This window comes from Lampetra planeri, chromosome 35 (assembly GCF_965212315.1).
Source record: "Lampetra planeri chromosome 35, kcLamPlan1.2.h2, whole genome shotgun sequence".
NCBI classification, from domain to species: Eukaryota; Metazoa; Chordata; class Hyperoartia; order Petromyzontiformes; family Petromyzontidae; genus Lampetra; species Lampetra planeri.
Window position 1 is genome coordinate 7,555,534 of NC_136141.1, and position 27,113 is coordinate 7,582,646.

Consider the following 27,113-nt stretch of genomic DNA (forward strand, 5'->3'; position numbering starts at 1 on the left):
GTGAGGAATATACTTAGATTTCTAAATCGATGGAGACATTTTGCATAATTTTGTAGGAAGTCAACTAGTGGTATTTTATTTAATGATCAGCTGACTCCGGCCATGGTAATGTGGAATTTCCAGCACAGGCTCATGGTGGACAATGGGAGATAAGCACTGCCCAAGCGGAGAGACACTTTGGCTTAAAAAAAATTGTAAGCGTACTGTAACCTCAATTCTCTCTCAAGATAACTTATCATCATCAGCATCCGCCTTGGTCATTCCACTGCTGGACGAAGGCCTTTTCAAGCTGCAGCCATCTCACACGATCCTGCGATGCAATAATGAATCTGCCCGGCACCTGCACACGAGCCGATTTCATCACTCCATCTCCTCCAGTTGGACATATTCTAAGACTTGCTCCTTTCCTTGGCTATGACTGTCAGTAGATCTGCTAGGAGATACATTCTCAGTGTATTAATTGTACATTCAATTGTGCCCTTCCAAAATATATTTCCAATTGAATGTACATTATTTTCTTTTTAAACACAACCGTGTAACAATCATGCCTGTTATATATTGGAATCACGAGAATGTATTTTTAAAGTACGTGTCCAAATGTAATCGTAAGGATTGATCAGCCTAACGTGAATATATAAAACCTGAAAAGATATGAAATGCCTAAATATGAATTATAAAAATTCGATACACAAATATGGTAATTATATGAGCATTTAATAGTGTGTGTGCATTCGAGGTTCGGGGAGGTAACGCAGATAAGGGAAATAAATGAATATTTAAACGTTACATATTTAAAGGCTGCTTCTTTAACTTACATTTGAAATGAAATGTATTCGTAAAATCCACAGCGCGGATCACACTCGAGCAAAACATTATTATTGACAGAAAGCCGTATTCAAATATCAACCTGAATTTATGTTATTCCTGCTATTAGCACAATGGCATAAACTACGACTGTGCACAGGGTTATGAAAACATTCGAAGCATATTCTCTCCGATGTGTTTTTTGGGATTATATCATTCCAAAAAAACCACATCGTACACAATTCAGCTTCTCCACATTTATAAGCGTATACACAGTCGCACTTTATGCAATCGTGTCACGTCACATTTGAAGCATATTGTTTTACAATAAAATATATATACGTATAAAGTTGCAACGATTTTACTGCTGGATTAAGGCTCCACCGAGGCCGTTTCGCTCATGGCGGCTATTTGACCATACTTCACCATGCTGGTCACTACGAGTTGCGTGAAGGCGGTGTCCCAGGCCTGGTTCACTGGCCACTGACTAACTCGGGTCATCGGGTTCAGAGGGTAAGTGCGTGCTAACCTTTGCACTACCGCTTTCATTCAGTCACATGCTCAGACGACGATGGCAATGAATTCAATAATGATTCGAGCAGGCGCAATGGTGCTGATTGTTTTCATTACTTCATTACCATACAGACAGGGTTAAAATATACCCGAGTTACCATGAGCACGTTTTCAAAACGATGTATAATTCAAAACGTTTGTCCTTGACGTGTGTGTTTGTGTCTGTTTTTTGTGTGCGGAGCAGTGCTTTGTGGGGAGCGGTCGTGTCGTGGTTAGCACGCCGTGCTGCAAACCTCTCCCCTAAGTCGACTCAGCCTTGAATGAGTAACCTGGTGCAATGTGTAAACATGAGCACTGGGGGGGGGGGGGGCAAAGGCGGCCGCCTGGCGTGGTGCTGGGCTACCCATGCCCCTCGTGTGTTGTCCTGACCTTCATGTGCGCTACTCGCGATCAGCAATTGCTCCAGCAGTCTTGTTTTATTTTGTGATATGGTGCTGTTGTGGTCTTTTATCACAGCACGCCCACAATCCCAGAACCCCCCCCCCCCCGGCTTAATTCTAGCCATGCATCTTAGCTCGGCGAGGAGGGTCTCCCGGGTAATCTCGGCATAAATGTGGGTCATGGTGGAGTGTAGCGGTCTGTGTTATCACGGGAGAGATAAAGAGGGCTGGGACTGGTGGTGACCGTACCACGCTCTCGTGCCTCATTCCGGCCTTTATTGGGTGCCCACACAGTGCCCGTTGACCAGCTGTCTGTGAAGATAAAGGGCAGCCTCTTTGCTGATATCTGTAGTTACAGAAGCTGGCTGTAACATGGGCTCACCACTACTTCTCTTAGAAAATACTGTCCGTAAAAATTGTGTTCATGTTCCTTGTTTTGTGATCGAATATGCACGGTGATTATACGTAGGGTGTTAAGTTCGTCGATGTTGCAGGTCATGTGTGGTGGGCTAAAGAGTGGGTACTTTCCAGCTCTTATGATACGTCTGGCTGGTGTGGATGAAGAGGTGGCCAAACACTTGAGAGAGAGGGGGGAGCATCTACATCATGAGGCCTCGTTTGCCAGTACCAAAATATACTAATAGGGTTTTTCCCCTTTTTTTTCTGTCAACAAAACTGACACCTTTTGCAAGGAGTCATGTTTACATTAACCACAATACTTGCAGCCAAAATGCAAACAAAAAACAATACTCTGATAATGTATGCATTGTCCATGAAACTGATTGGTCCACACCAGAGACAGCTTTGCTTTTTTTTGTTTGCATTTTGACTGCAAGTTTTGTGGTTAATGTTAACATGACTGCTTGCAAAAGGTGTCAGTTTTGTTGCCAAAAAAGGGGAAAACCCCTATTAGAGAGGGGGGAGGCTGTCTATGTAAATCTCCCTCGAGCAGAGGCACTTCCGTCAGCAGTGGTGTGAGCAAGCAATTGCGGGGCTGCACCTTTCGCATGAACGCAACATGTGGCAGAATATTTTGGTAATATGATGATTTTCTTATTTATTAAGGAATGCCACAATGAGTCATAGGACTCTTTTTCAGGAATGTCCTGTTTTTTTTAGCCAATTCTTGATGAAGGTGTTTATGATACCACGTGGAAGGAAACCGGAACACCCGGAGACAACCCACACCTTGCGCGTGGGGTGGGCAACGCTCTATCCCCGTACAGATGGAAACAGATGGCGATCAGTCCACTTGCTGTACCGCCTTTTTCTTGCAAGCCAGGGTATGGCACCTCCTCAACGCCCACGGGAAGGGAGTTTCACAGCATGAGTGCGATGATCCACCAACTCTGGCCGGCTGCTGCCTGGGTTACAGGCCACGTTGCTTTTGAACATTTTCTTTTTTAGATTCTCTTCATTCACATTCCTGACGCATGGTACGTTCCAAGAAATACAGGTCGTACGCCCTTATTTCCAGAGCTCATCTGTTGCAATGTTACGGGATTGGCTTCTTAAAATAAATACGTGAGTGGTGGGCAAAGCGGAGTGATGGTGGCAGTGGTGGAGTCCTCTCTTTCATTATAACGAAGATCAAGTGGACGAAGTGCTGCCTTTGTTCGGGATTTGACGGCAGCAATAGGTCACAGGTGGTTCGTTTTGTTGTTTGCTGTTGCTGCTGCTGCACAGTAGGCGTGGGCTCTGAGCGAGGAGGGATGGAGGTGACGTGCGAGGGAGACTGCACGGCTGCGTGCCTCGCTCACGTCTGGGACAAAGACAACCTCAGTGAGGAGCGGGTTCATGTCGTCGCACCTTCGATTTTACTTTTTGCTTTGTCCCTTTTTCGTTTATTTTAAGCTACACTACTCAACTAAACGTTTTACTTTACCAGGAAAGGCCCACTGAGCTATACAGCTCTTTTTCAGAAGCGACCTGGCTTTCACAAATGATAGCTCAACGATGTGGCTTATCATGTATACATTTATAGCAGCCCGGTTTTTCGACGTTTATTGACATCGCATTTTACCCTCTGTTACTCTCCAACTGAACCGATGAACCCCAATTTGGATTATGCTGCCCTTGGCAAATTGCCACCCACGTGCTGGCAGACAAATGCCATTTGCAGGTCAGGTGCCGAGTCACCTCGTGCGCACAACGGACATCTGCTGCTGGAGATGCCCTTTCAAATGTGTTCGCACGAGACGCGATGTTGAGCGCATAGGGAGGGGCCCTGTATCAAAGAAAACAAATGATTCTCGTGGTCTCCACGCGGATGGAAGCGTGGCACGTGGTTTGCATCGATGAGGGTACCCATCCACCCCCCCAACCCCGTGCGTGCACAGATTTCCTCTACCAGATGCTGCCAGCGGAACACGTCCCCAGCGTGGACTCAATGCCTGGCGGAGAGGGCTCCCTGACCGCCGCCCCCTCGCCACGGGACTCGCTCCTCTCGGACACGTCCTCCTACGCCGAGGACGACAACTTCGCCAACCTGCTGTCCTGTAGCAGCGACAGCGGCTACCTGGAGGACGATCCTGCCGCGGCGCTGCAGGCCGCGATTGAAGCGGACATAGGGTCCGGGGCGCGCCAGGCATGCCACGGCGTGCCCTGGCAAAGCTCGGCGCAGGACCCCGCAGGGGGCCGGGAGAATTTACGGGCAGACTTCGCGATGACGACAGCGACGACGACGCGGGCAGAGGAGCAGCCCCCGTCGTACGAAGAGCTGCTGCCGCTGGCCTTGAACGGATCTCGGGATGTGCGGTTGCGCAAGAGTTGCACGCTGCCAAGCAAGCTGGCAAACAGTCGCGAGCGCACGGGTTCCCTGCCCATCATCTCTGGGCCCTTTCTCGGCGAGTCCAAGCCCGCGCAGAGGTAATGGCCCAATCTGTCAAAGTCCCGTTGTCGGAAGGCAGGAGATAAGCAATGGATAGATCGTGTTGTTGCAGGCACGCATCTGGGTGTGTTGTGTGTCTCAGATGTTCATTCAGACATAACGTCGATGCTCAATGAATGAGGAAAAAAGGCTTCAAAGTTACTTTCAGGCATAATGCCATAAACTTCTAGTGACATTCCTTAAGCATAACTAATGCAATATCAGGGCAGGCATGTCACTTAACGCTTTGGCAGTGCACTTAAAAGTTCCTTTTTCCTCATTAACACGGCACTCACGTCAGATGCCCCAAGGCATTGTAGACCAGATTTTAATTCAGTCATCGACCTTGCTTGGGTCGCAGTCATCCAGAGGCAGGGCTAGCAAGGCTTTTTCTGTGGGCCTAGAGATTGTCAGAATCGGAATTTTTTTTATCATTTAATATTTTTAAAAATTAATTATTTCTGTATTTTAGAAAGTTCGTTCCCATCAGTCTATTAACGTCATTTCATTGCTATTCTCTCCATCAGTTGCGCTGCTTCCAGTGCAGCTCATAAATTAGAGCTTTTATCCAATCAGATTTTCCACCTGTGCTGTCTCCGCCTCTCCGGGTGAAAAATCTACCCTGAGGTCTTCAGAATGTCGAGTGAATCCCCTCTGCTGTTGAAGCAAATGAGGACGATGTTGTTGATTGTCATACTCTTTAACCAATCAGATTTCGAGTTTGCCATGTTGGGCGTATTCTTTGACACGCCCGAGCCTTCTAGCTTGCCTAGCATTTCTCGTGTGGCGTGATCAGAGGGCTAGTTAGCTAACTGAAGTAAAACTAGCTAGCACGTAACGTAGCATCATCTAAGATTTATTTAAACTCAACATTTTTGATGTAGTGCTTTCGATTTTTGGGGGTTTTTTCTGTGGGGAAGCCTGTTGAATCCTTATTATGTTATTTGTGTTCTTGCTTGCTTGGTGGTCGTATGAGTAAATGTGACTGGTTGTTGGTTGTGAGTTTATTCTTGTTTCTTTGGTAATGACATTGATTTGGGCTATGCGATGTCTATTTGTGATGCAGCATCCTGTCATACTGCGTAATAGTGGTACATCCTTGATGGTTTAAGTCACCATGTATTCATGCCTCTGCAATTCGTGTATTGTAACTTTCATAGGTGTTGAGCCTCGTGTTAAATCACTTTATTCCACTCGATAAAGGTTACTGTCACTGTGAATATGGGGTCGTTACGTCGAATGACAATAGCCTATAGCCCTAGTGTCATGGTGAGGTTATTCGAAGGCGGTTTAATTGCGGGAGGATAGCACTGAAGGCCTAGGTGTCAAATACACGGCCCGCCACTGCAGTCATCCCTTAGCGGTTGTGCGGTCACCCAGAACAGGCCATGGAACGTACGTAGCGATTCAATGCCCAATTCCAAAGTTTGAAGGAGGCATCACAGCGATGCACTCTGCTGCTCACTGACGCAAGTATCTGGCTCAAGCATCTCAATGTAAAACTATAGTTGTTGCTCTACACCAGGGGTGGGGAACGTCCGGCCCACGGGCCGTATAAGGCCCGCGAAATCATTTGGTGCGGCCCTGCCAAGGCAACCGCATGCGGGACTCGAAATTCAATTAATCTAGGAGCAAACCTGGAAAAGCAGTTGCGAGAAGCAACATCATCAATACCAGCTAACATCACACGCCTCACCAAAGATAAGCAGTTCCAGCCATCACATTAGGGGTGAGTTAATTAAATGTTTGACCAAATATAACGGGCTAATTTTTAAGTTGATAATTTTGTCTCGCCCGCGAATGATGTTATAAATATCCAAATGGGCCTTAGCAGAAAAAAGGTTCCCCACTCCTGCTCTACACATACGTCAGCCAAACGAAGAAGATTAGTGGTCCTTTACAATTCTTATTTACTTACCGTTTAATTGGTTGAACAAGAAGGGACGCCTCTTCTTTAGTTATCTTGTTAGGGTTTAGCGTGCGTTTCATGCCGTGCGCTCAAGGGGGACATTATTTGTGACCCCGTTTAACTTGTCTTATCGCTTGCGCCGAGTCAAACCGGGGTGTTTGTAACCACGACGTGTCCAGGACCCTGTCGCACAAGATCTCTCACCGGCTGGGCCTGCTCCGGGACCGGTTGTGCCGAGCGGCCGTCGCCTCTGGCCAGCCGGGCAAAGCTGAGCAGCCGGACGTGGGCTCCATTGGCAAGCTGCAGCTGCACGAGGTGGCGGCGCAGTGGCGGCGACGCGTCGCGTTCGGGGCGCAAGGCACTCGGCGTCGCCACTGCAACATCATGCGGCTCGTGGCGTTCGGCGAGGACCACATCCTCGGAAAGCTGGCGCGCGCCTACAACCGCCTCTGGTGGGTGGTGCTCGACCGATTGGCAAAAAAACTAAAAAAAACTCCGTGAAACTGTTGTTTTTAATTTGGCAAGATAAGGCCCACTGAGCTGTACGGATATTTTTCAGAAGCGACCTGGCCATCGCAAATGACAGCTCGACCAAGTCGCTTAAATTTATAGCAGCCCAAATACTCTCAGACGGATATCGATTCTAAATGTTGGAGGGAAAAACCGGAGGACCCGGAGGAAAATTCCAAGTGGCCATGGCGAGAGAGAACATACAAAATGCAAATACACAGGTGCCAGGGTCGGGATCAAACCCACGCGCTCCTGTATACCAGGCGAGGAAGTTAACGTCTCTCCACTGCGGCGCCCACTTAAGACTCTCGAAGTCCTAACTCAAGAGAACCACGGTGCAGTTCGTCAGGAACTGCTGGTCGTTGTTTTTCTGGTGCACGTTTTTGCATATTTTATTTTTTGCCTGTCCTGTTTTTCTGTTCTTATTAAAGTTGGAGTTAAATTTTATTTGTTACACGGCTGATCCCGTTGAGCCAGCAACAACAAACGCAAAGACAAAAACATAATTATTTCAGAGAATGAATACACGGTCCTGAAGTAATATTGCGCAATTATGATAGGTTGGCCTATCATTAAAATATTTTATTCCTGAAGTCTCCATTGTAATAAAATAAATAATCGCTCCTTCCCATATTTCTGTCTCCACATAATAAATACATAAATTGGTTCAATGCTCACAAATTCTGGAATGTGTTTAAAATGCATTGTCTTCATCCATTGAGTCGAGCTCGCTTGAAGTAATGCTGGTGACCTGCCCAGTGTTTATGGGCAAAGTCCGTAAGAAATGGTGCCGCGTTTGAAGCTGAACTATACACTGTAATACATACTGATTTTGTTATTAACATATTGCACACCTAAGCTTAATCGTTATTTTGCATTGTTTAATAATGCAGTACAATGTCACGTATTTGCCTTGTCCAGTTAACCACCCATTATAGTATTTGTGCCGGTGTAGCTATCATTGTTCACATATCCCATCTTTACCCACAGCCATCGATATCTCAGTTTCCAACGAATTGGCACTGTAACTGTGCAGTAATAAAAACGACAACAGTATTGTTTATTTCATGTTGGCAATGTAGGAAAGTGGCTGACTCCTAATCGAAAAGTCGAGGATACATTGGGGTTTTTTTACCCAGTAGCCTATTATTCCAAAGGCATCGATAATATAAATTGCCAATGTTTTGTGGAAATGGACGACGGTGGTGGCATGGAAACACACGACTTTAGTCCCACTCACGTGCAATTCCAGAGCAAAAAGGATTGCTTTGCCTTTTTAAAATTAAGATACGGGGAAGCTTTAAATTAGAGTATTGCGGCATGTGCTAAATGCCATGATAAAGCCACAACGTCATGGGTATTTTTATGTGTTGTGTAAGGAGCCAACTTTTCCATTTGCATACACAGGATGCAGGAACTGTGGAACCCACAGCTGTTCCGCCACTACCGGCTGGAGATATTTTACATTCCACTGGCACAGAGGCTGTCTTCCTCGGAAACAAACTGCAACTCCAACTCTCCTCGGAACAGCTTCCAGACGACGGTACAGTCACTCCTGTACCGAGCCAGCCGGAGCGTCTCGGGGAGGCGCCAGGTTTCTTTTTCTTTTTGTTGAGATGCCATGCGGGTGACATGGTGACACTTGTTGTTTGAGTCGTCCAGTGACTAACGTCACACGCTCTGCGTGCTGCCTGGTGGGTCGGTCCATTCCGAGGGCCGGTGAGCCAGCCTGTGTGGATGAATTGTAAATGTGATCAGAGTAAAAAATTTAAATTTTGTTACATTTAAATATTATATTACCTGTAATGTGTACGCTTCATTGCTTATTTATACTCTTAGTTGGACCCATATTCGGCAGCCCCAAAGATTCCTCCCCACCAGCCATTTGTTCTTTGCACCCAGCCCCAAATGGGCCAATGAGATCGCATGGCAATTTGGGCCCAGTGTGTGTTTACAAATGCCTGGGCCGATTATTTGTCCCAGTCTGTCACTGATAGCTGTTAGCCATATCCAGGTGTCTTTTGAGGCCAGCATATCACGGTTTGGTTCTGACTCAGCACGACTAATAGCCAGTGAAAAACAAAACTACCCATACTATGAGGGTCCTGTGCTGGCTCGGCTCGGATGTGCCAGTGGGAAAGCAGTATCGATGTGCAAACACTATTTCATTAAGCCACAGAACTCGAGTATGCGGTACTGTGATGCCACATTTATATTAAACTCGACTTGAGCTGCATCTCGAATTCTCCTGGACTATTTCGCTTCAGGCCGGTCTGAATTCCCTTACACCATAATTTTGTTCCGAGCAAAAATACGTCACCATAAAAAAATGTTAAGTCAACAATGGTGAAGTTGGCGGAATTATTCTATGACGCATTTGACATTTGATTTCGTAATAAATGAGCTCTTGACCTTTTTACTCGCGAGTACTTCTGCGAAAATCTTACTCAGAAGGATACCTTCTGCCCACATGTCATGTAACTCCGAAAATCACAGAAATGACAAAAAAAATTCTGACCAACTCAAGTTGTCCTTCACCTTGAGTTCAGGCCACCTCAAGTCTTCTCGAATCGCTTGCCCAAAGGAAACTAGGTTTACTTTGTATGTGTGTGTGTCAGGGCTACGTTAACAAGCGTGCAGTTGGCACAGCAACTTAGGGCCCATGTCTGAAACGGAGCCCTCTACTGACAGACCTGTAGTTAGGGCATGAGGGGTCATCTTGGCGCATTGGACCCTCCTAGTGATGTAAAACTATACAACTGTTTTCAAAACTAAAAACTATATGTGGGAATAGTTTTGTAGGGTCCACAAAGATAGCCATCAATATGAAGTGGCATGGCAAATTAGGTACCCGATTTAAAATCAGTTGTCTGCCCTCGGGGACACATTCAGAATCGATGATGATACAGGATAGGAGTGAGTCAGCCTCTGGCCTGAGGGGGCATCGGTGGCTATGTCTGCTTCCAGCTACGTCTCTATGGAGACTGCATCTCACGAGTGGTATCCTTTGGTTCGTGTGGTTCAGTACAGTGCCTGTTAATTTGGGAATAACGAATTGTCGAATCGTTTTTTTTTAACCTTCCCTGCAACCATTGGGTGAACTAGAATGCACCAAATACTATCCCCACTCATCCCCACATCAATGCAGCTTCTTTCATAATCAGAGGCGGCATCATGCACCAGGCCCTAATGTTCCACTGGCACATATTGAAATATGTGTGCATGTCTTATCAATGCAAATAATTTTGTCATGGCATTGGGCAAATGTAAAAAAAGGTTTAAGAGCATAACTTGATCACATTTTTCAGCTTCAGATTTCAAAAAGTTTATCTTGCCATGCTTTGCATTATATGTTCTAAGGAATTCTTGAGGTGTCTTTGCACTGCCATCATGCCGTGAAATGTTGAATTTTCCCATTTGAAATTGTCACAACAAGCAACGTTAGCACCTGATATTAGGCCTAGAAGGGACCCCAGAAAAGAAATATCACACCGCTTGCTTCATATAAATGACCAGGCTGAGGCCGTCAGAACACTTCTACTCAAAATAATTCGAATGAGGATCTCGATCTTTTAAAGCCGAAAATGCCCTTCAACCATTTTTCGTCAAATAATTCACCCTTCTCAGGATTTATGTCGCCTATGGTTACCGACAGGTGTGGTGCCAAAACCAACGATCGTGTTGATTAAAAATGACATCGATTTTTTTCACTGCAACGCGCAGGACAACGACTTGTTGAAATCGGATGTCCTGATGAACATTGGGAACTACCTCGGTTCTGTGGATCCGTGGTACGACCGCAACGTGCTGTCCCTCTACGACATGCTGCCCACGCTCCTGCCCAAGGTGAGTGCGTCCCACCTCTGTCTCAACCCATGATGATGATGACAACGCCAGTGGTACTAATGATGATAAGGACAATAGCTGATATGGTGTGTATAACGTTGATCATAATTATAGGTGTCTTTTGTTAAGTAACCGAGCGTTTGTTGCTCATAACATACTGACTATAATGACGATATCATGATTCGTTTTTTTGGACAGAGCGCCCTACAATACGATGCAGTGTCTCAGAGAGCTTTGCATCTCCAACACGTTTGAAAGGGCAACCCCCTGACCCCCAGTTGGCAGCTATCAAAGTGCAGCACGGGGCTCTGACTCAGCAACCCACTCTGACAAACGAGCAGCATCAGTCTGCCAGTAGGGGGGAGGGGAGGGGGGCGATGATCGCCCACCTGTATCTATGTACGTGTACGTTGAATTTCTTTCACACCGTACGTAGCCAACCGTGCTAATCGGAAGTGTGGTGGAAAGGACAACAAACTAAACACAAGAAGCAGTTTTAAAGAAATTTGTTTTGAATAGCGATTTAAAAGATTGAAAACTCAAATGGGATGAGGGCAAAGCTCGAAGGAGCTTTGTACCATACATCTTCCCATGTCTTGGTGAGTTCCGGTCGAATATACGACGTGATTGGGTGAATCGAACCAGAATTCCTGGTGGTGTGTGCACTACCCACCAGCTTACTCAGCTGCTACTGAGGATATGGTTAAAGCTGATTCTACAATTAAATATACCTCAAAGTGCTTTTCAAACCTATTCCGTTTTTACCCCTCCTAAAGGAGAGAAAACTAAACACAAAATCCCAATCGAAGCAACTCTGAATTTGTTTCAGACGAGCTCCAAGGATGAGGTGAGCAACTCCCAGAAGGAAGTCAGCATGCTCATGGACATGATCCTCTACTACTGCCAACATGCGGCACATCCTCACCCCATCCCTCTCTACGAGATCGAGGTGAGACGCAACGAGCGCATCTCGGTCTGATGCACGGTTTCCTCTTTTTTTTGGTGGCATCTCTGATAATGGCCCACGAGTGTGCGTAATTGCACGCGAAAGAGCCCTTTCAACAACCTCTGGCATCTCTGGTGAATGGTATTTTGTTTGCATTCGATGCTGCCGTGACGCGAAGGTAAGCGCACCGGAGGAATCTGGAGGTTGCCGGTTCTATTCCGTCTCCCCGAGCAGTAGTCGAAGCAATGCTGCAAGTTTATTAAGCCCCCCCCCCCCTCCTCCCCCGTCTCTATATATTCGGGCACACGGCTGTTAGCCAATCACCAAGATCACGTGTGGTGGGGTAAAGTGTGGGTCCTCCCTGCCTCATGAATCCTCCTCCACCCGACATGGCCAATTACTAAAAGTGTCACGTGCATCAAGCGAGCCAAATTACTGCTTCAGCAGCACCGCCAGTGCGTTTGTTTGGAGAGGAATCTCACAAAGAATTAAAGAATTAGATGGGAACGACGTTTCGCTGGATGATGATGATGACGACGATGATGCATCCAGCATCATCAGGTTGTTGACAGGAGCTGGATTTAGTCTCCAGTGAAACGTTGCACCTCGTGCAGATGTTGCGAGGGTTCCTCTCCAATAACAACAGTGGTGGTGCTGCTGTAGCGGTTATAAATTCGACACCTTTTATGCACACGACTCATTTATTCTATTGGCTGTGTCGGGTGGAGGACGGTTTACGACACACGGCCAAACCCAAAAAGACACCAATTATGAACCGTGATATCGGTCGTGACAGCCTACGTATATAAATTAAATAAGAGAAGGATCTCACCCTCCAGACACAGATTGAAATCCCCGCCTCGTATTTGGGTTCTCAGTTGTAGCCCATCCCCTCTGCTACAGCGTCTCTCCACTGAGCAATGCTGTTCTAAACTTGTTGAAAACGTTTTAAATGTACGGTGGAGATTACTCAACAGATTTGTCTGTCTCAAATAAACATACCTATATATAATCGGCATGGATTCTATTTGAAACGCGTCGATTATATATTGTAATTTTTTTAAGGCCACCAACGTTTGTTGACGAGTATTGAGTTTTTTATTGTGCTTGTGCACCACTGACCAATGAAGCAGCAGCAGCAGAAAATCATCTGAAGAGATTTTGTACATTGACGATAATACCTATGCACACTTCTTACTGATAATATTAAGTCAATTGCCTTGTACCCCCAGTCCGCAATGGGAGATAAAGTCTGCTCTGTAAAATGTACTCTCGCTTTCTCTGCTACCCCTTATTCTCGCCCGCTGGGATCTGTTCGATCGGACCCATCTCACGCTCCCACACTGGGCTGGCTCGTGCATCACAGCCAGTCTTTCAACTTGAGAGTTCTTGGCATTCATCATTAATCTCACCGCTACTGGCGGTCGTGAAATTTGTCACATGCATTCACTTCACAGTTTAACCCCTCATACCCCTCGGTGTTTTCAGCCACAACGGCGCAATGTCCCGATATTTCGCTCCACACGCCGTGAGTTTTTTTCCAATGTCTGAATGAGTAACTTTGAGAGCTCTGGCTTCCCAAGACGTGGAGAGAAACGTTGGACAGCGGTCAACGATACCCCACAAAAAACACATCGCAGAGCCATGCGGCGCAAACCGCGAGCGCTTACACCCAGAGTACCGTGTTACTCTGCCTGTCGGTGTCCTTGAGCCGGCACTCTCGCATCATTGCAGATCACCCTGGCTTCTGGAGACGTCAAGAAGGAGGTTTTCATTTGCCAATTGGAGCTGGGATTCCTGGCGGATCGCAGGGCCATCTTGGCAGCAGGTACTGCACTGTGATTATTCACTGAGGGTGCCCAGGTGGTGTAATAAGTGCTGGAAGTGAAAGAGGTGGGGGAGTATGGTAGGGAGGGGGGACGGTGGGCAGCCACTGGGAGTGTTGTGGACACGTGGCCGGATACCCCCGACATGTTTATACACGGCTAAGAGACAGCCACAACATTTTTGGGTCAGCATTGCTTTGACAACAACAATTGTTTTGTTAACAATGCTGATTATGTTGATAATGATCAAATTTGATAGTCATCGAACAAAGACGGTCACTGCATCGCGCGCTTTCGGATGCGCTTCTGTGGCCGTCTGGAACGCTCTTCCGATTTTAGGAAGCCACCTGGAACCGTGCACTTTCACATCTAGATTGAAAAATATTTTCTTTAAAACTACTTTTTGGTTTAGTTTGTTGCCCCCCCACCCCGCACCTCCGATTATCGCGGTCGGTCACGTGCGGTGCGAAAGAAGTTCAACATACTGTACATACATATTTAAAGGCATAATAGCACATGAACGGTAGACTCAGCGCTGAGTCGATATCGCCAGTAGTTGCATATACAGGGTGCTTCAAAAATGTTTTAACACTTCTGAGAATTTGCAACACTACCACCAGAAATGTGCCTCCGGGCTCTGGAGACCACCTGGAGAAGGTTTCAGGGCACGTGTTGACAATGATGGCAAACAAGTGGAGACTTTTTTTTTTACTTTTTGAAGCTATTAACATACATTTGTTATCATGTTACAATACATTATCCGTTCTTTTTCCATTAAATACAATAGTCCTATTATAATTGTTTTAAAAAAATTGAAGCACCCTCTATTTGATACGATTATAGTTGCAGTAGAACTCTTCTTATATTCCGTGGTGAAGTGGGGGGGGGGGGTGGACCATGTCTACAATCTCATTACTCTCACCACCGGGCACCATTTCTCTCATCACGCACACCCCCAGCCTCCACAACGTGGCTGTGCCCCGACCCCCGCGCCCCAAGAGTCAGGTCACTGAGCCGACACGCCCGAGGTCCCTGGGTTTGAATCTGAGTTTCAGCCACCACCAGTGACTAAATGGTGAATTGACAATCGAAGTCTGGTCACCAATGACTGTACAACAACAGCCCCTCATTGCAGCTCTCTGAATCTCTTGGTTTTATTGATGCGTGGCAAGCGATCGATACGGGCCATTAAAAGATGGCGGCGCCCGTCATGTAAATGCTCACATTACGTAATGTAATTGCTTCCATTGCGCAATGTAAATGCTTCCATTCCACATTGCCGTGCTGCTAACACGACACGCCCACGGTTGTGTACACGCAGGGTCGGCTCAGAAGCGATTTGGGATCGAAGGTGACAGGGAAGCTGTCCCCATCCACCTGCAAATCGCCTACTGCAAGGTAAGGACAAATTCCTGGCTTGGAGCAATTCAGTTACTTTCTTGGATTTTTCATTCTACCCCATAACAATGAAATTCAATCGTTTATGTGGGCGATGCTTAATGTAGTTATAGACTGGCGCCCAAAACCATAGGAGCTGTGGAATGTGCCCCACGTGCCTAGCAACACCATTTTCTACCCGTGATTGTGTGGATTTTTCTCCGGGTCCTCTGCTTTTTCTCTCCACATTTAGAAAAACATGCTTTTAGGGTATTTGGCTGCAGTAAATTTTCAATATGATAAGCCACTTTATTCGGCGATCATTTGTGGCCAGGTCGCTTCTGAGAAAGAGCTATATTGCTCAGTGGGCCTTACCTGGTAAAATAAAATATAGTTTTTAGTTCTAGTTTATCCTGGGCGTGGTGTGCTGTGCGTGGATAACAGACCGGGCTGCGAGATTGATGCCCCTGCGGTATTGTTGTCATTCCCAGACGAGTCTGAGCAAGCGTATTCATTGGCACACCATGGAGAAGACCTGTACCTCGGTCAGGATCATACAAAATGCCGACAGAGGTGAGGAGAATGCGGCGTGTGTTCACGTTCCCCTGCAGGCCCACCCATCTTGCCTGCCCCGTGCAAGCTCCTTTCCAAACGTTCATTACCTCATTACACTTCTTTTTTTGGGTGCAATATGCCTTTTGTTTACTTGGTTTTCACTGTTAACCGTTGTTCGTGAAACACTACTTTTGCCTGTGCCACTGATGTGTTCTGTTCTGTTGTTGCCCGTTCCTCCGTACGGATCACTCCGACGTCGTTGTTGTTTAGTGCAGATAGCGCCACGGATCTTCCTTGCGAACTAGCTGCGCTAACTAGCTAAACGGGACTTTCCGTGCCACAAATGGACATCGATTGAGTGTGCGGCGGCTGACCGATTTTAACCGTCGGCTTTCTTACGCATGTTCGGGTTGTCGCCGCGTTTTGTTCGGCACGAAGTCTGACGTTTCGCAGCAAATTTCGTTATTACTAACCCGCCGGATGCCGTGCCCAACAAAACGCTCCATACAACACGAACAACAAATTGTCGAGCTGTGCAGCACGACCGTCAAGAGCTATGCAGTCGTATTAACCATCGGCTGTTATATAATGTAGTTCAGTGTTACATTATATTGGGTTGTTTTTTTGTCCTGTTGGGTCGATTGCAATATCACAGTCTGTTAAATATGAAATGTTTGTTCCATTATCGCAAGCCCCCACTGACTACAGAATGATATGTTCTGCTAGGACCTGTTTGTGGATAGAGATTCATAACGCTTCTCACCAGGCTCTCAGCCTTTCTATCTCTCATTCTCCCTGCTCTATTCTGTGACGTTTCAACTAATCCTGTTCCATATAAGATGCGTGGTCAGGCGTGGGTATCATACCCCTATAGGTCCACCAACTCTGGGTGATCATACTGAATATCTTGTACACAACATCTGTAGAGACAGTGGGTATGTATATCGAACTTTTTTCGCACAATACATAGTCAACCGTGCTTACCGAATTGCAGTGCAGCAAGTAGGCTGCTAACCTATTTGCGAGGAGCTGCAGAATTCACTTGGGAAACATACTAAAAGGAATTGGCCATTATCCCAGAAGATTTTTGACGAAGGGGGTAAGCAAATGCATTGTAAAATGTTAAAAAGAATGGTTCAAATATTCAATTTACGTTTCATGCCACTGCTGGTGGAAGTGCCTCCACTTAGAGCAAGATCTATAGAGCCCGTCTAGAGCGGGGGGGGGGGGGGCGTTTGGCCTACTTTTCTATTCTGGCCAGACGTCTTGGCCTGCCGATTGAATAACCGCGGTGACCCATTAATACACCGCTGGTTGGACAGAGGCCCGGGTGGGATTTGAGAAATTTGCACCGTTGTTTCAACTGCCGTCCCGCAAAACAATCAGAATCGCAAAAGAATCAGAATATTTATTTACACTGGAGGAGTCCGATGAGCTGTCAAGCAATTTTTCGCAGAAGTCCAGTGTTTATCGTGAGCTACGGTCGTGAATGCGTGTTCACGTTTACATTCTTCGTCACAACTCTGGAGCCTCAGTTGACGCTTTCACAGAATTAATTTTGAATTAAATCCTATTCTTTGGTTCTTTCGGTAAAGTCACGTCAGTGAAAAAAATTAATAAAATAAAAATATATATAATAAATAAATTAAATCACGACGTTTCGATTGCAACACAAGCAATGATAATCAGGTGTGACAACCACAGCAAGAAAATTTGTAAAAAAAAAATTGCTGTGGTTGAAAAATTTTCTTGCTGGGGTTGTCACACCTAATGATGATTGCTTGTGTTGCAATCGAAACGTCGTGATTTTTTTTTTCACCTACGTGACTTTACCGAAAGAACCAAAGAATATGGATCCCAGTCACGAAAACTTCAAATCTAGAATGAATGAAATCCTACTTATTGTAATAACACTATAAGTCTGACTGAGCCTCAACGCTTTCGCAGGAGGAACCAGTGTATCTGGCATGGTCTGCAAAATGCAGATTTAACAAAAGTTTTTCTGTGTAATTGCGCCAACAACAATAAATATAATGTCATCGTCTCCCTTGGCTTTTAACATTTCTTGAATGTCACTTCTCACCCTTCGCCATGAAATAGGTTGGCACGCTTATAAAAATTTTTTATCCAAATGCTATACAACTTTAAAATGTCAAACGTTATGGAAATAGCGTTGCGTCATATATATATATATAACCACCATGATTGGCTCCTGTGGGGATGATTCTGAAGAGGGCCTTTGTGTGTAAATGGGCATTTTGTTTGAATCTCAATGAAAAATGCCAACGATAGATAAAAAAAAATAATAATACATCGTCTGAGAACCACGTTCATTCAGGTTGTGTAAGATTTTAAAAAAATTGGGGGGGGGAGTGAAGGTGCAGTGATGTTATTTATAGAACTTAATAACGCAATATCGCCAAACAATTTATCTGATTTATCGTACTCCGCTTGTAAATCTAGCCACCTGCATTTGCATTCTGGTCGTGGCTAACATCAATGGTGAGTGATGTTTGAACCGGCCCCTGGCCACCCCACTCACCAAATTCAACCTCCACTTGACCAGCATGGTGAAGACTGGTCAAAACAACCCCCATGGGTGATACATCATGGGGAGGCCTTCATCCAACAGTGGATTGACAAAGAGCTTCGAATTATTATATTATTTGCATGAAATCATTAACGCCACAATGATTTACAGCATTAATTTCATCGTACTGCTATACGGTCGGCTACTTACGGTGCCAAATAAGTTCATCATATCACAGTTGTCCTCCCGTTCGATATCCTGGAGCACTTTTATGGACGAAAACCCATTTTGGAATTACGATTGAGCGTGTGGCTAAGCTCGATCATTCCTTGCTCTGTGTGTGAATAAGTGTAATTATAACCTCGCATTGTATGGATTACATGGGGGGGACGGGGGGGGTTCTTCAAATCTGACAAGTAAGAAGTTAATGTGCAATGCAACAGAGCAGCTGAAAAGTACTTAAACGCATGTCCACAGACATACATTTTGGCCACTGTCATAATTCGACGATAATAATGTTGTATTGACCAGGAAAAGCCCACTTGACATGTTAACACTTTTTCAGAGGCGACATGGCCACACATGATAGTTTATCATTCTGCTTGGCAAAGTAGAGCAGCCAAATAATCCGAAACGCACGTTTCTAAATGTGGAGGGCAAACGCGGAGGAGCTGGATAATAATCAAAGTGATCATCACGGGGAGAGAACACTCAAACTCCAAGTATACAAAAGACATTACAAAGGCTCAGTTCCAGCAGCCGTACTGGCCATCTCACAACAACTCCTCTCCCGGGCCTATCCTGGCTCCTCCCCCCTTAACTAGTATATAAGGTTGTGTCTCTTGGGACTTCTCTTTACTTCACCTGAAGACGGAAGCTTGTGTTGCCTCCGAAACGTCGTGATTTAATTTATTTGTTTTCTTTTAACCTACGTGACTTTACCGAAAAAACCAAAGAGTATGAATCCTTGCAGTCACGAAAGCTTCAAATCTAGAATTAGGCATCGTCAGGTTCAGGATTGAACTCACGGCCTCTTGCGTACCAGGCGAGAGAGATAACATATCACTACAGCGAAACATCAATGTGAAGTTCCTCTCTATATACTGCACTCTAAGCTCGTGGCCAAACACTTCTACATTAAAACTTGATTTTGAGCTTTCGTGACTGCAGGAATTACTCTTTGGTTATTTCGGTAAAGTCACGTAGAAATAAAAAATAAATAAAATAATAGCATGCGACGTTTCTATTGCAATACAAGCAATTATCATCAGCTACAAATGAAAGAGAAAACAAACCTAGTAAACTTAGAAATATAATGCAATACGACACAGAGAGTCGGCCAACATAACAGTCAACACCCTACCTGGTTGATTACGTTCTTCCAAAGATTTCTAAATTTGAGAGAGAGACCAAACACAGACACGGAGACACTGCTTATTTGTCTGTTTTCTCTTTCATTTGTACCTGATGATGATTGCTTGTGTTGCAATCGAAACGTCGCATGCTATGATTCTATTTATTTATTTATTATACGTGACTTTACCGAAAGAACCAAAGAGCACTTCTACATTAGCTGAGAATATTTTGGGGAGAGTTAGCTTTGTTATACTTCCTTTCACCCCTGCCATCTGTGCTGTGGATTTCCTGCCCCTGTTCAAGTCCCAGGCACAACAACTAATTTTTTTCCTTTGCATATGACTGCGTGCCCTCTCCCTGAAGAATAAATATGCCCAATGTTCCTAGAAAGCATCTTTCAGGAGCAATTGCATTTAGACGCAATGTAAATCCATATTGCATTCCATTGCATTAGCGTTTTATCAAATCGTCAGTGTAGAGTTGATATCGCTGAGGTCATGGGTTTGCATCGTGACCTCTTGCGTAACGTGGCAATTTGTGTTGGGCTGGTGACCCACAGGCCAACGCAAATATTCCATCTCTAAACCTTGATTCTGTACATAATTAATCTAGTAAATAAATCCATATTTGTGCCAACCAGATGCTGTACAAGGTGAGTTTCTCACCAATATACAACTTCCTCCTTCAACAGGACACAGCAGCAGACACTCAGCATCAAAATAACTCGTGAAATTAACAACTGAGACAGGACAGAATTGTAAAAGAAAATGCTAAGAAAACGATTTGCTGAATTCACTAAAAGTTGAATGAATGGAATTGTGAAGATACGCTTTAAGACGGGGCATTACAAATGCCCACAGGATCGGAGGTCCTGGTAACTCGTGGGAGAAAGTTCCAGAGCCTGGGGCGTACACGAGAAAAACGTTCAACTGAACCTGGATGTCAATCCCCATAGCCCGTCCACTCAGCAGTACAAAAGGTTGCACCGCAGATATTCGATCGGCAGACCCACGCGTGGTGGTGTGAAGTGTGCGCACGGTCACCCCTTCCAAGATGTCTGGCCAGCGTGGAAGAGTAGGCCAAATGCCATCCCTCCAGTAGAGGCCCGTTCAGCAGCAGCAGTGGCGTGAGCAAGCAGTTATAGAGCTGCTCCTTTACCATGATAAGAGGTGCGGTGCAGGACTCTGTGCATGGATGCCGATGAAACAGTTTGAGACATCGCTGACGAAACGAATGACAAAGGGTTTGATATAAATGACTCAACTGTTGACGTTGGTTAACGTGACACTTGTGTTCGCATTTGCAGACGCTGGCATGGGCACACTCAACCTCACTTTGCTGGAAGTCGTGCGGAGGTCGCAAGGATCCAAGGGAAAATCTGCTTACAACCAGGTACAACAAAAACGTCGCGGAAGCCATGGCAATACCGAGTATTCGTAGCTCTCTTTAGACGTGCTTTCGGGTCCCACCGCGTGTCGCTCGGCACGATGTCCGACGTTTCGCTCCACGTGCTGCGAGCCGAAGTGAAAAGACGCTCGCAGGAAGCAGGGTCTCCACGAGACGACCGTGTGTGTGGCGACACGTCGGAACACCGTGCCGAGTGGCGTGTGGCACAAACGGAAACCATGTCGGAGCGCAATAGAGCAGAGCCGCCAAAGCCTACGCAGTTATCCAGTGTCTGCATTGTTAAGGTGAAATGTATAAATGGGGCAGAAGTTTGTCTTTTCTCTACGAGCCTTGAATGCATGTGTGCACCATGGGAAATTGGCTAAAGAACTTCACCTTTGCCTCCTGTAGGCAAAGGTGGACGGATGTACAATGACTTTCATCCAGCGGTGGCCTGACAAAAGGGCCATGTATTAGTCATCCAAAATAACTTTTTATTATATTTTTAATTTATTCTGTCACACAATTGATGGTGGTTAGGTAAAAAAAAATCTCACTTGACACGATTCACTCGTAGGCAGCAGATATATGTATGCATCACATGTGCTGATTTTATGTCACGCTCACAAAATAAACGTTCATTATTAACACAGACTAACAATAACAACTACCGTATATTCTCCAAATTATGCGCACATTTTTTTACCCCCCTGTATTTTAAAGTAACATTTTAGGTAGGGCTAGGAGGGGGTGGGGGAGGTAGGAAATCTTCTCACCCGGGAACTGTATTTGTGGGCAGACTTGCATAACATTGTTGACACCGGGAGTACGTTTTTGGCTGCGTCTTACTTTCTGGAGCCATGTCATAATCCAAAGGATACGGTGCCGTTGAGAGCCTACGACTGTGCAACTGCGCCGATGCATGTGGGCCTTTGTCTCTGCAGCAACTGAATGCTTTGGAAGTCAGGGTGGACAAGGTTCAGTTGACGGCAGCAGGGGGCTCCAACTTCTCCTTGTGCATTGACCGTGATGACAAAAAGGTGTTCCGCAACATCACAAGGTAAGGGGAAGTTCACCATCATCATTATAAGGTCGCACTCATTATACACGCAAAGCACTCACCACAAATGAACCACAATACATTGCTGAGCTCATCAAGGAGCATAAACCATCACACGAACAACCGGTCATCCTTGCAGCAGCGGCTTTTGGCTAGCCGTCGAACAAAGACGGTCACCGTATCGTGCGCTTTTACATGCGATTCTGCGGCCGTCTGGAACGCTCTGCCTTCCGATATTAGGAAGCCACTGGAGCTATGCATTTTACATTTAGATTGAACACTAATTTCTTTAGAACTGCTCTTTTTGTTTGGTTTATGTCCATCCCCGCACCTCCGATTATCACTGTTGGTTGTGTATGGTGCGAAAGAAGTTCAACATACATATGTGTCGGCGATCATCGCCCCTCTACTGGCAGGCTTATGCTGCTCGTTTGTCAGGTTGGGTTGCTGAGTCAGAGCCCCGTGCTGCATATTGATAGCTGCCAAGTGGGGGTGAGGTGGGGGGTGCCCTTCAAACGTGTTTGAGATGCAAACGTGAGATGCAAAGCCAATTCTTTACGTGTTATCTTTTTTATTTAGTACTCATTTTTATTATGCTATTCGTTGCACACGGTTGCAGTTTACTTTGTTCAGTTAATGTTGGCCGCTGAGGTCATGACAGATTTCTCTTCCATTCTTGTTACTCCATGTCCCCTGTACCGCTCCCGGTTCTGCTGTAATGGTGCACTGATGCCTACTCTATTGAGGGCGATATTGGCACAAGAAATAAAAAAATATTAATTGATTGATGACTGATCGCACCTCCTGCCTTTGACATTTCTCGAAGACACTGTGTAACCATCAACTGCATCAGAGCATCGGCAGGCCGATGCTCACCTCTCCTTGATAAATGTAAAATTAAAGACATAGCCACAGCAGTGCGATTGTGGCCACGCAACCCAAGCTACGGACCACATAGCGAACCACCCTAGTCTGCAACCCTTCAACGGAGGAGGAACAGAAAAACTGCACGAAATCTCTCCTGAAGCCCTCTCGTCCTGGCTAGCACAGACCTCGACATTGGCATTTAGCTTCTCCTGGACCTCCCAGCACGTGGAGCAAAACGTCGGACAGCGTGCGGAAGTACATACGGCACAACCCGAAAACACATGTAGTGGCACAACCGTGAAAACCTAAACGTGTTATATTTAACTTTTTTTTTGCGTGAAACCTTTGCTGACCAAGCTGAGACCATAAACTCGCTACACTTGAGAACCCAGTTTAATCGCTGGGGGCGGGGAGGTGAGGGGGGTTGCTTCTGAACTGGATCTTAGCAGTTCCAGCTCAGCGCTCCCAACGCAGGATTCGGTCACTGAGCCACCTGGCCAAATTTAATCTCCAATGGTGCCACAACCTTAAACCTTTTGCCTACAAATTATAAACAGATGTTAAAAAAAAGTTTTTTACAAATGTCCATTTATCTTACCTATAAATATAGGTTTGTCTTGGACGAGACGCAGGTCTTTTAATTGGTGTTAAAGTGGGCTTCATATTGGCTAATGATAGGGGTTTTCTCCTTTTTTCACATTAGCTGCTGAGTTAAATTTTTGTCAGAAATGTTCCATTGTTGAATTTTACGTTTGTTTGTTTTTTCACATGGATTTATAATATTAAATGTTTCATGGAATTCTTTACTTCATATTACTTCACTGGTCTTGAAGTAAAAATATTTTTTTTATCATCCAGCCAGCATATTAGAACATTCAAACTTAAATTATTGTTGCCGCTTTATGTGCCGGTTAATAATTTCGAGAACATAAGTCATCTTTGACCATTCAGTGGAGAGTCAATCCAGCCCTTCTTATGGAATGCCAAACGTGACTCGTGTGGAGAGAAAACGCCCCTCTTAATATTTCACGTCCGTCTCGCCAAGAACCTTCTTCCAACGCCATCGAGCATCGCGTAAGCGTTTTGGACTTTGAATTTGCGCTCCATCGCTGTTCGTTGTCCCCGTGTCTCACTTGTTTCCCCGTGCCTTGCCACCTGCGCTTGCAGGTGCGAAGTCAGACCCTGCTGCCAAGTGAATGCTCCGGCCCACGGTGCCCTGGCCGGTGTCTCCCATCTGGCACGACCGACTCAGCCACCCAATTGCGAGCCCTTTTGTCTGCCAATATCTCTCTTCTGCAGCCCTGCTCTGTAGCCCTGCTCAGCCTCGGGTGTTCAGGCCAGCAGGGACAGGACGTGCCACGGCGGCGCCGTTTTGATCAGAGACATTACAACAGAGGATGAAGAGTGTCATTTGGTTGTTACGCGCACATTTTTTTGCTTGGTTAACACGTCACGCGCGTGAACGTGTGAAGGGCCGCGTGTGCCTGCACATCCCTGTGTTCATCAGCTGCTGGACGAGAGGCTCTCCACTCCGAGTGGCCCATGGGGATTTTTTTTTCTTCTTACCATACTTCGCCATGCTCGTGGCCAAAGGCAGGGAGCGTAGAAAGTACGGTACAACAACATTTTTTTTTTGCACCGGCATATGCTACCCACAACATAGCCCCCGCAGCCTACAGTGACTGTTACAAACGGTGGTCGGCCGTCTGAGCTTGATTGTGGCTCAAAGCAGCTTAGCTTCTGGGATCTTGATGATATCGATGCATCGCAGTTGATATGGTAAAATGCAAAAAAAACATGCAGTATTATGTTGTATGTAGACAAAGTAGGAATTAAATTCCAGAATATGCCAGCCTCGGCCTTTAATTGCAATACCAATTAAATATACCTCTAAAAACTGAATTGTATAAAGATGGGTAGCACACAAGCTTATTAATATCAGTGATTACAAACATAATGTAGACTCTCAATGGGTCCTCACCTGATTTATAAAAAAGGGGCACTTAAATTAAATTACATCAGGTTTTCCCACTTGCTCGCTTAGTTGGCACAAGCGGTTACAGAGAGCTGACTGGCGATGTACAGGGCGCTTCAAAAAAATGTTAACACTCCTGAGAATTTGCAACAATACCACAAGAAATGTACCTCCGGGCTCTGGAGACCAGCTGGAGAAGATTCCAGGCGTGCGTTGACAATTATGGCGAACAAGTGGAGACTCTTTGTTTTTTTCTTTTTGAAGCTATTAACATCCATAACGATAGTCCCATGTAAGTGTTTAAAACATCTTGAAGCACCCTGTATTTTGTTGGCTCACAATGAATTGGCCACCAATGCCTCTGTCGCCAACAAGTGGCCGTGTCCGATGTGTGACGGCGTCGTTCAAAACGGGGCGCGTTGAACAAAGTCCGAGGCGAGAACGTTTCCGCTACTGAAGAGAGCAAAAGCACGGAGATTGTTTTATTCGGGGACACAATGCGCAATAGCGTCTTGATGTGCAAGTCTGTTTATAAAATTACAACCAATTTAGTTGTGAATGGGGCATTTCCATCAGATGTCCAAGGCTTACATTCGAATAGCCATACTCCCGTACAGAGAAAATAACTTGAACTTTTATTTGCCCTTAAATCCTATCGGAGCACTGTTACACGATTGAGAAATGTTTGCAGTGAAGTGACATGTATAGTGCATGCAACTCAATCATGAGGTTACGGTTTACTTAAATGGGAACCAACGTCGTTCTGCAGAGAGGTTGCTTCAGTAAGGTCTCTGAAAGTGAATGTCAATTCCTCTCCTTTCTCTCTGCACTGTAAGAAAGAAGAAAAATACTCAAAGAAAATGTTCCTTAATATTTTATTCACATGCCGTTCCATTTAAATATACTTTAATTCTCATTTTTGATCATTTACTTAATGGTCCAGGAAAGTCACACTGAGTTGTATTTTAAGTTGTTTTCAGCCAATGATTGAGTGTTTATGATACACGTCGGAGGAAATTGAAGCACCTGGAGAAACCCATGCATGCGAGGGGGCAACGCTCTATCCCCGCACAGATGCAGACAGATGGTGATTCGTCCACTTGCTGTACTGCCTTCTCCTGGTGAGCCAGGGTATGGCACCTCTTTGATGCCCACGGGAAGATAGTATCACAACATTTGTGCGATCCACCAACCCTCCCTCAATGCCTCCACAAGTGCTGGGTTACAGACCATATGGATAGCCACTACCGCATCATGAGATACAGACAGTTTTTGCACGCAGACACTTTATAAATCCAAATCGTATTGTATAATTGCACATCCTCAGCCATTTCTTCAGTAGCCACTGCTAAATCGAAGGGTCCTCATGTTATTTTGCCATCGTTCACTCACGTGTACAGTTACGTATAGCTTATCCTTTTATCCTCATCTTAATTGAATATGCATACGCACACTTTGCAAACATGCAGTCTAGTAAGGCATTGCATACTGCAGTATACAGTATTACAGTGTATAGATTTGACTATAACAGCATGGGTCAAATCCCCAATGCTTCACTCGCGATTGGTATCACCCTACTTAAATGCAACTTTCAGTTGCACTGGCTGTAGAATAAATTCTCATCAGCAAACCAGATTCGCCGCCATCGAGAGGCTTGCGCTGGAGGCCAAATTGACGGTTAAATCATTTCATCACCGTAGTCACCTATACCCCGCAGTTTTCGCACCTAGCCTGGCGTTTTACTGAGCCTGATGAGTGGGTGGCAGCCTCATTCTCTCCTCTTGAACGCAGAGAGAGTCATGGGAGGGGGGACGCGGCACGGCAGTACCGCGCTCGTCTCTCGTTGCAGAGGTATTCCACGGTTTGATTTCGGCGGCCACCCTAATTATTGACTGCGTTGTGTATTTACGACTTTAAAAAAATATCACGTGCCATCTGCTTCAAGAGTAAGGCCATCGTGTGTCGGCGTCACGGTTCAAATTCGCCAAGTAAAAAGTAAAGTCCCCGCAAAATTACTCACTTGGGAATGTGTACACGTCAATAATCATCGTCCCACTACTGCGGACATTTCGCAGGGCCCTCCGGAAAAGTCAGACTCTGTCAAACTTTCCTGAGTTAATTAAATGTCCGACATGATTTTTTGACACAGAAATTTGCCTGTGAGAATGTGGAGACATCTACGATTGACTTTTCTCACTTCAAGAGACTGTTATTCTGTCAGTCACATTTGCAGAGGGGGGTAAATTCAGAGAGCAGTGACTCTAGCACATGAGGAATATATTACCACTGTGTAGGTGTTCACGGTTGTGTTTGTGTATGGCTGGCCAACGCCTTTTCGGCTTGT

General features: G+C 45.5%; 1 protein-coding gene across 4 annotated transcripts in view; it reads left to right on the forward strand.

The window, feature by feature from the left end:
* Window positions 1–26,858, forward strand: part of LOC144730355 (phosphoinositide 3-kinase regulatory subunit 5-like) — an 82,702-nt gene extending 55,844 nt beyond the window's left edge. For 3 of the 4 annotated variants that reach the window (XM_078611117.1, XM_078611115.1, XM_078611114.1), the window contains exons 9-20: window positions 3,444–3,539; window positions 4,097–4,625; window positions 6,715–6,987; window positions 8,453–8,588; window positions 10,769–10,891; window positions 11,721–11,840; window positions 13,572–13,665; window positions 14,985–15,061; window positions 15,532–15,613; window positions 20,788–20,873; window positions 21,812–21,927; window positions 23,962–26,858. In XM_078611117.1, the coding sequence (XP_078467243.1) occupies window positions 3,444–3,539; window positions 4,097–4,625; window positions 6,715–6,987; window positions 8,453–8,588; window positions 10,769–10,891; window positions 11,721–11,840; window positions 13,572–13,665; window positions 14,985–15,061; window positions 15,532–15,613; window positions 20,788–20,873; window positions 21,812–21,927; window positions 23,962–24,106 (1,877 nt within the window). In that variant the 3' untranslated portion in view covers window positions 24,107–26,858. The remainder of the gene's footprint in view (window positions 1–3,443; window positions 3,540–4,096; window positions 4,626–6,714; window positions 6,988–8,452; window positions 8,589–10,768; window positions 10,892–11,720; window positions 11,841–13,571; window positions 13,666–14,984; window positions 15,062–15,531; window positions 15,614–20,787; window positions 20,874–21,811; window positions 21,928–23,961) is intronic. The other variant, XM_078611116.1, reaches the window with a different exon arrangement.
* The last annotated feature ends 255 nt before the right edge of the window (window positions 26,859–27,113 follow it).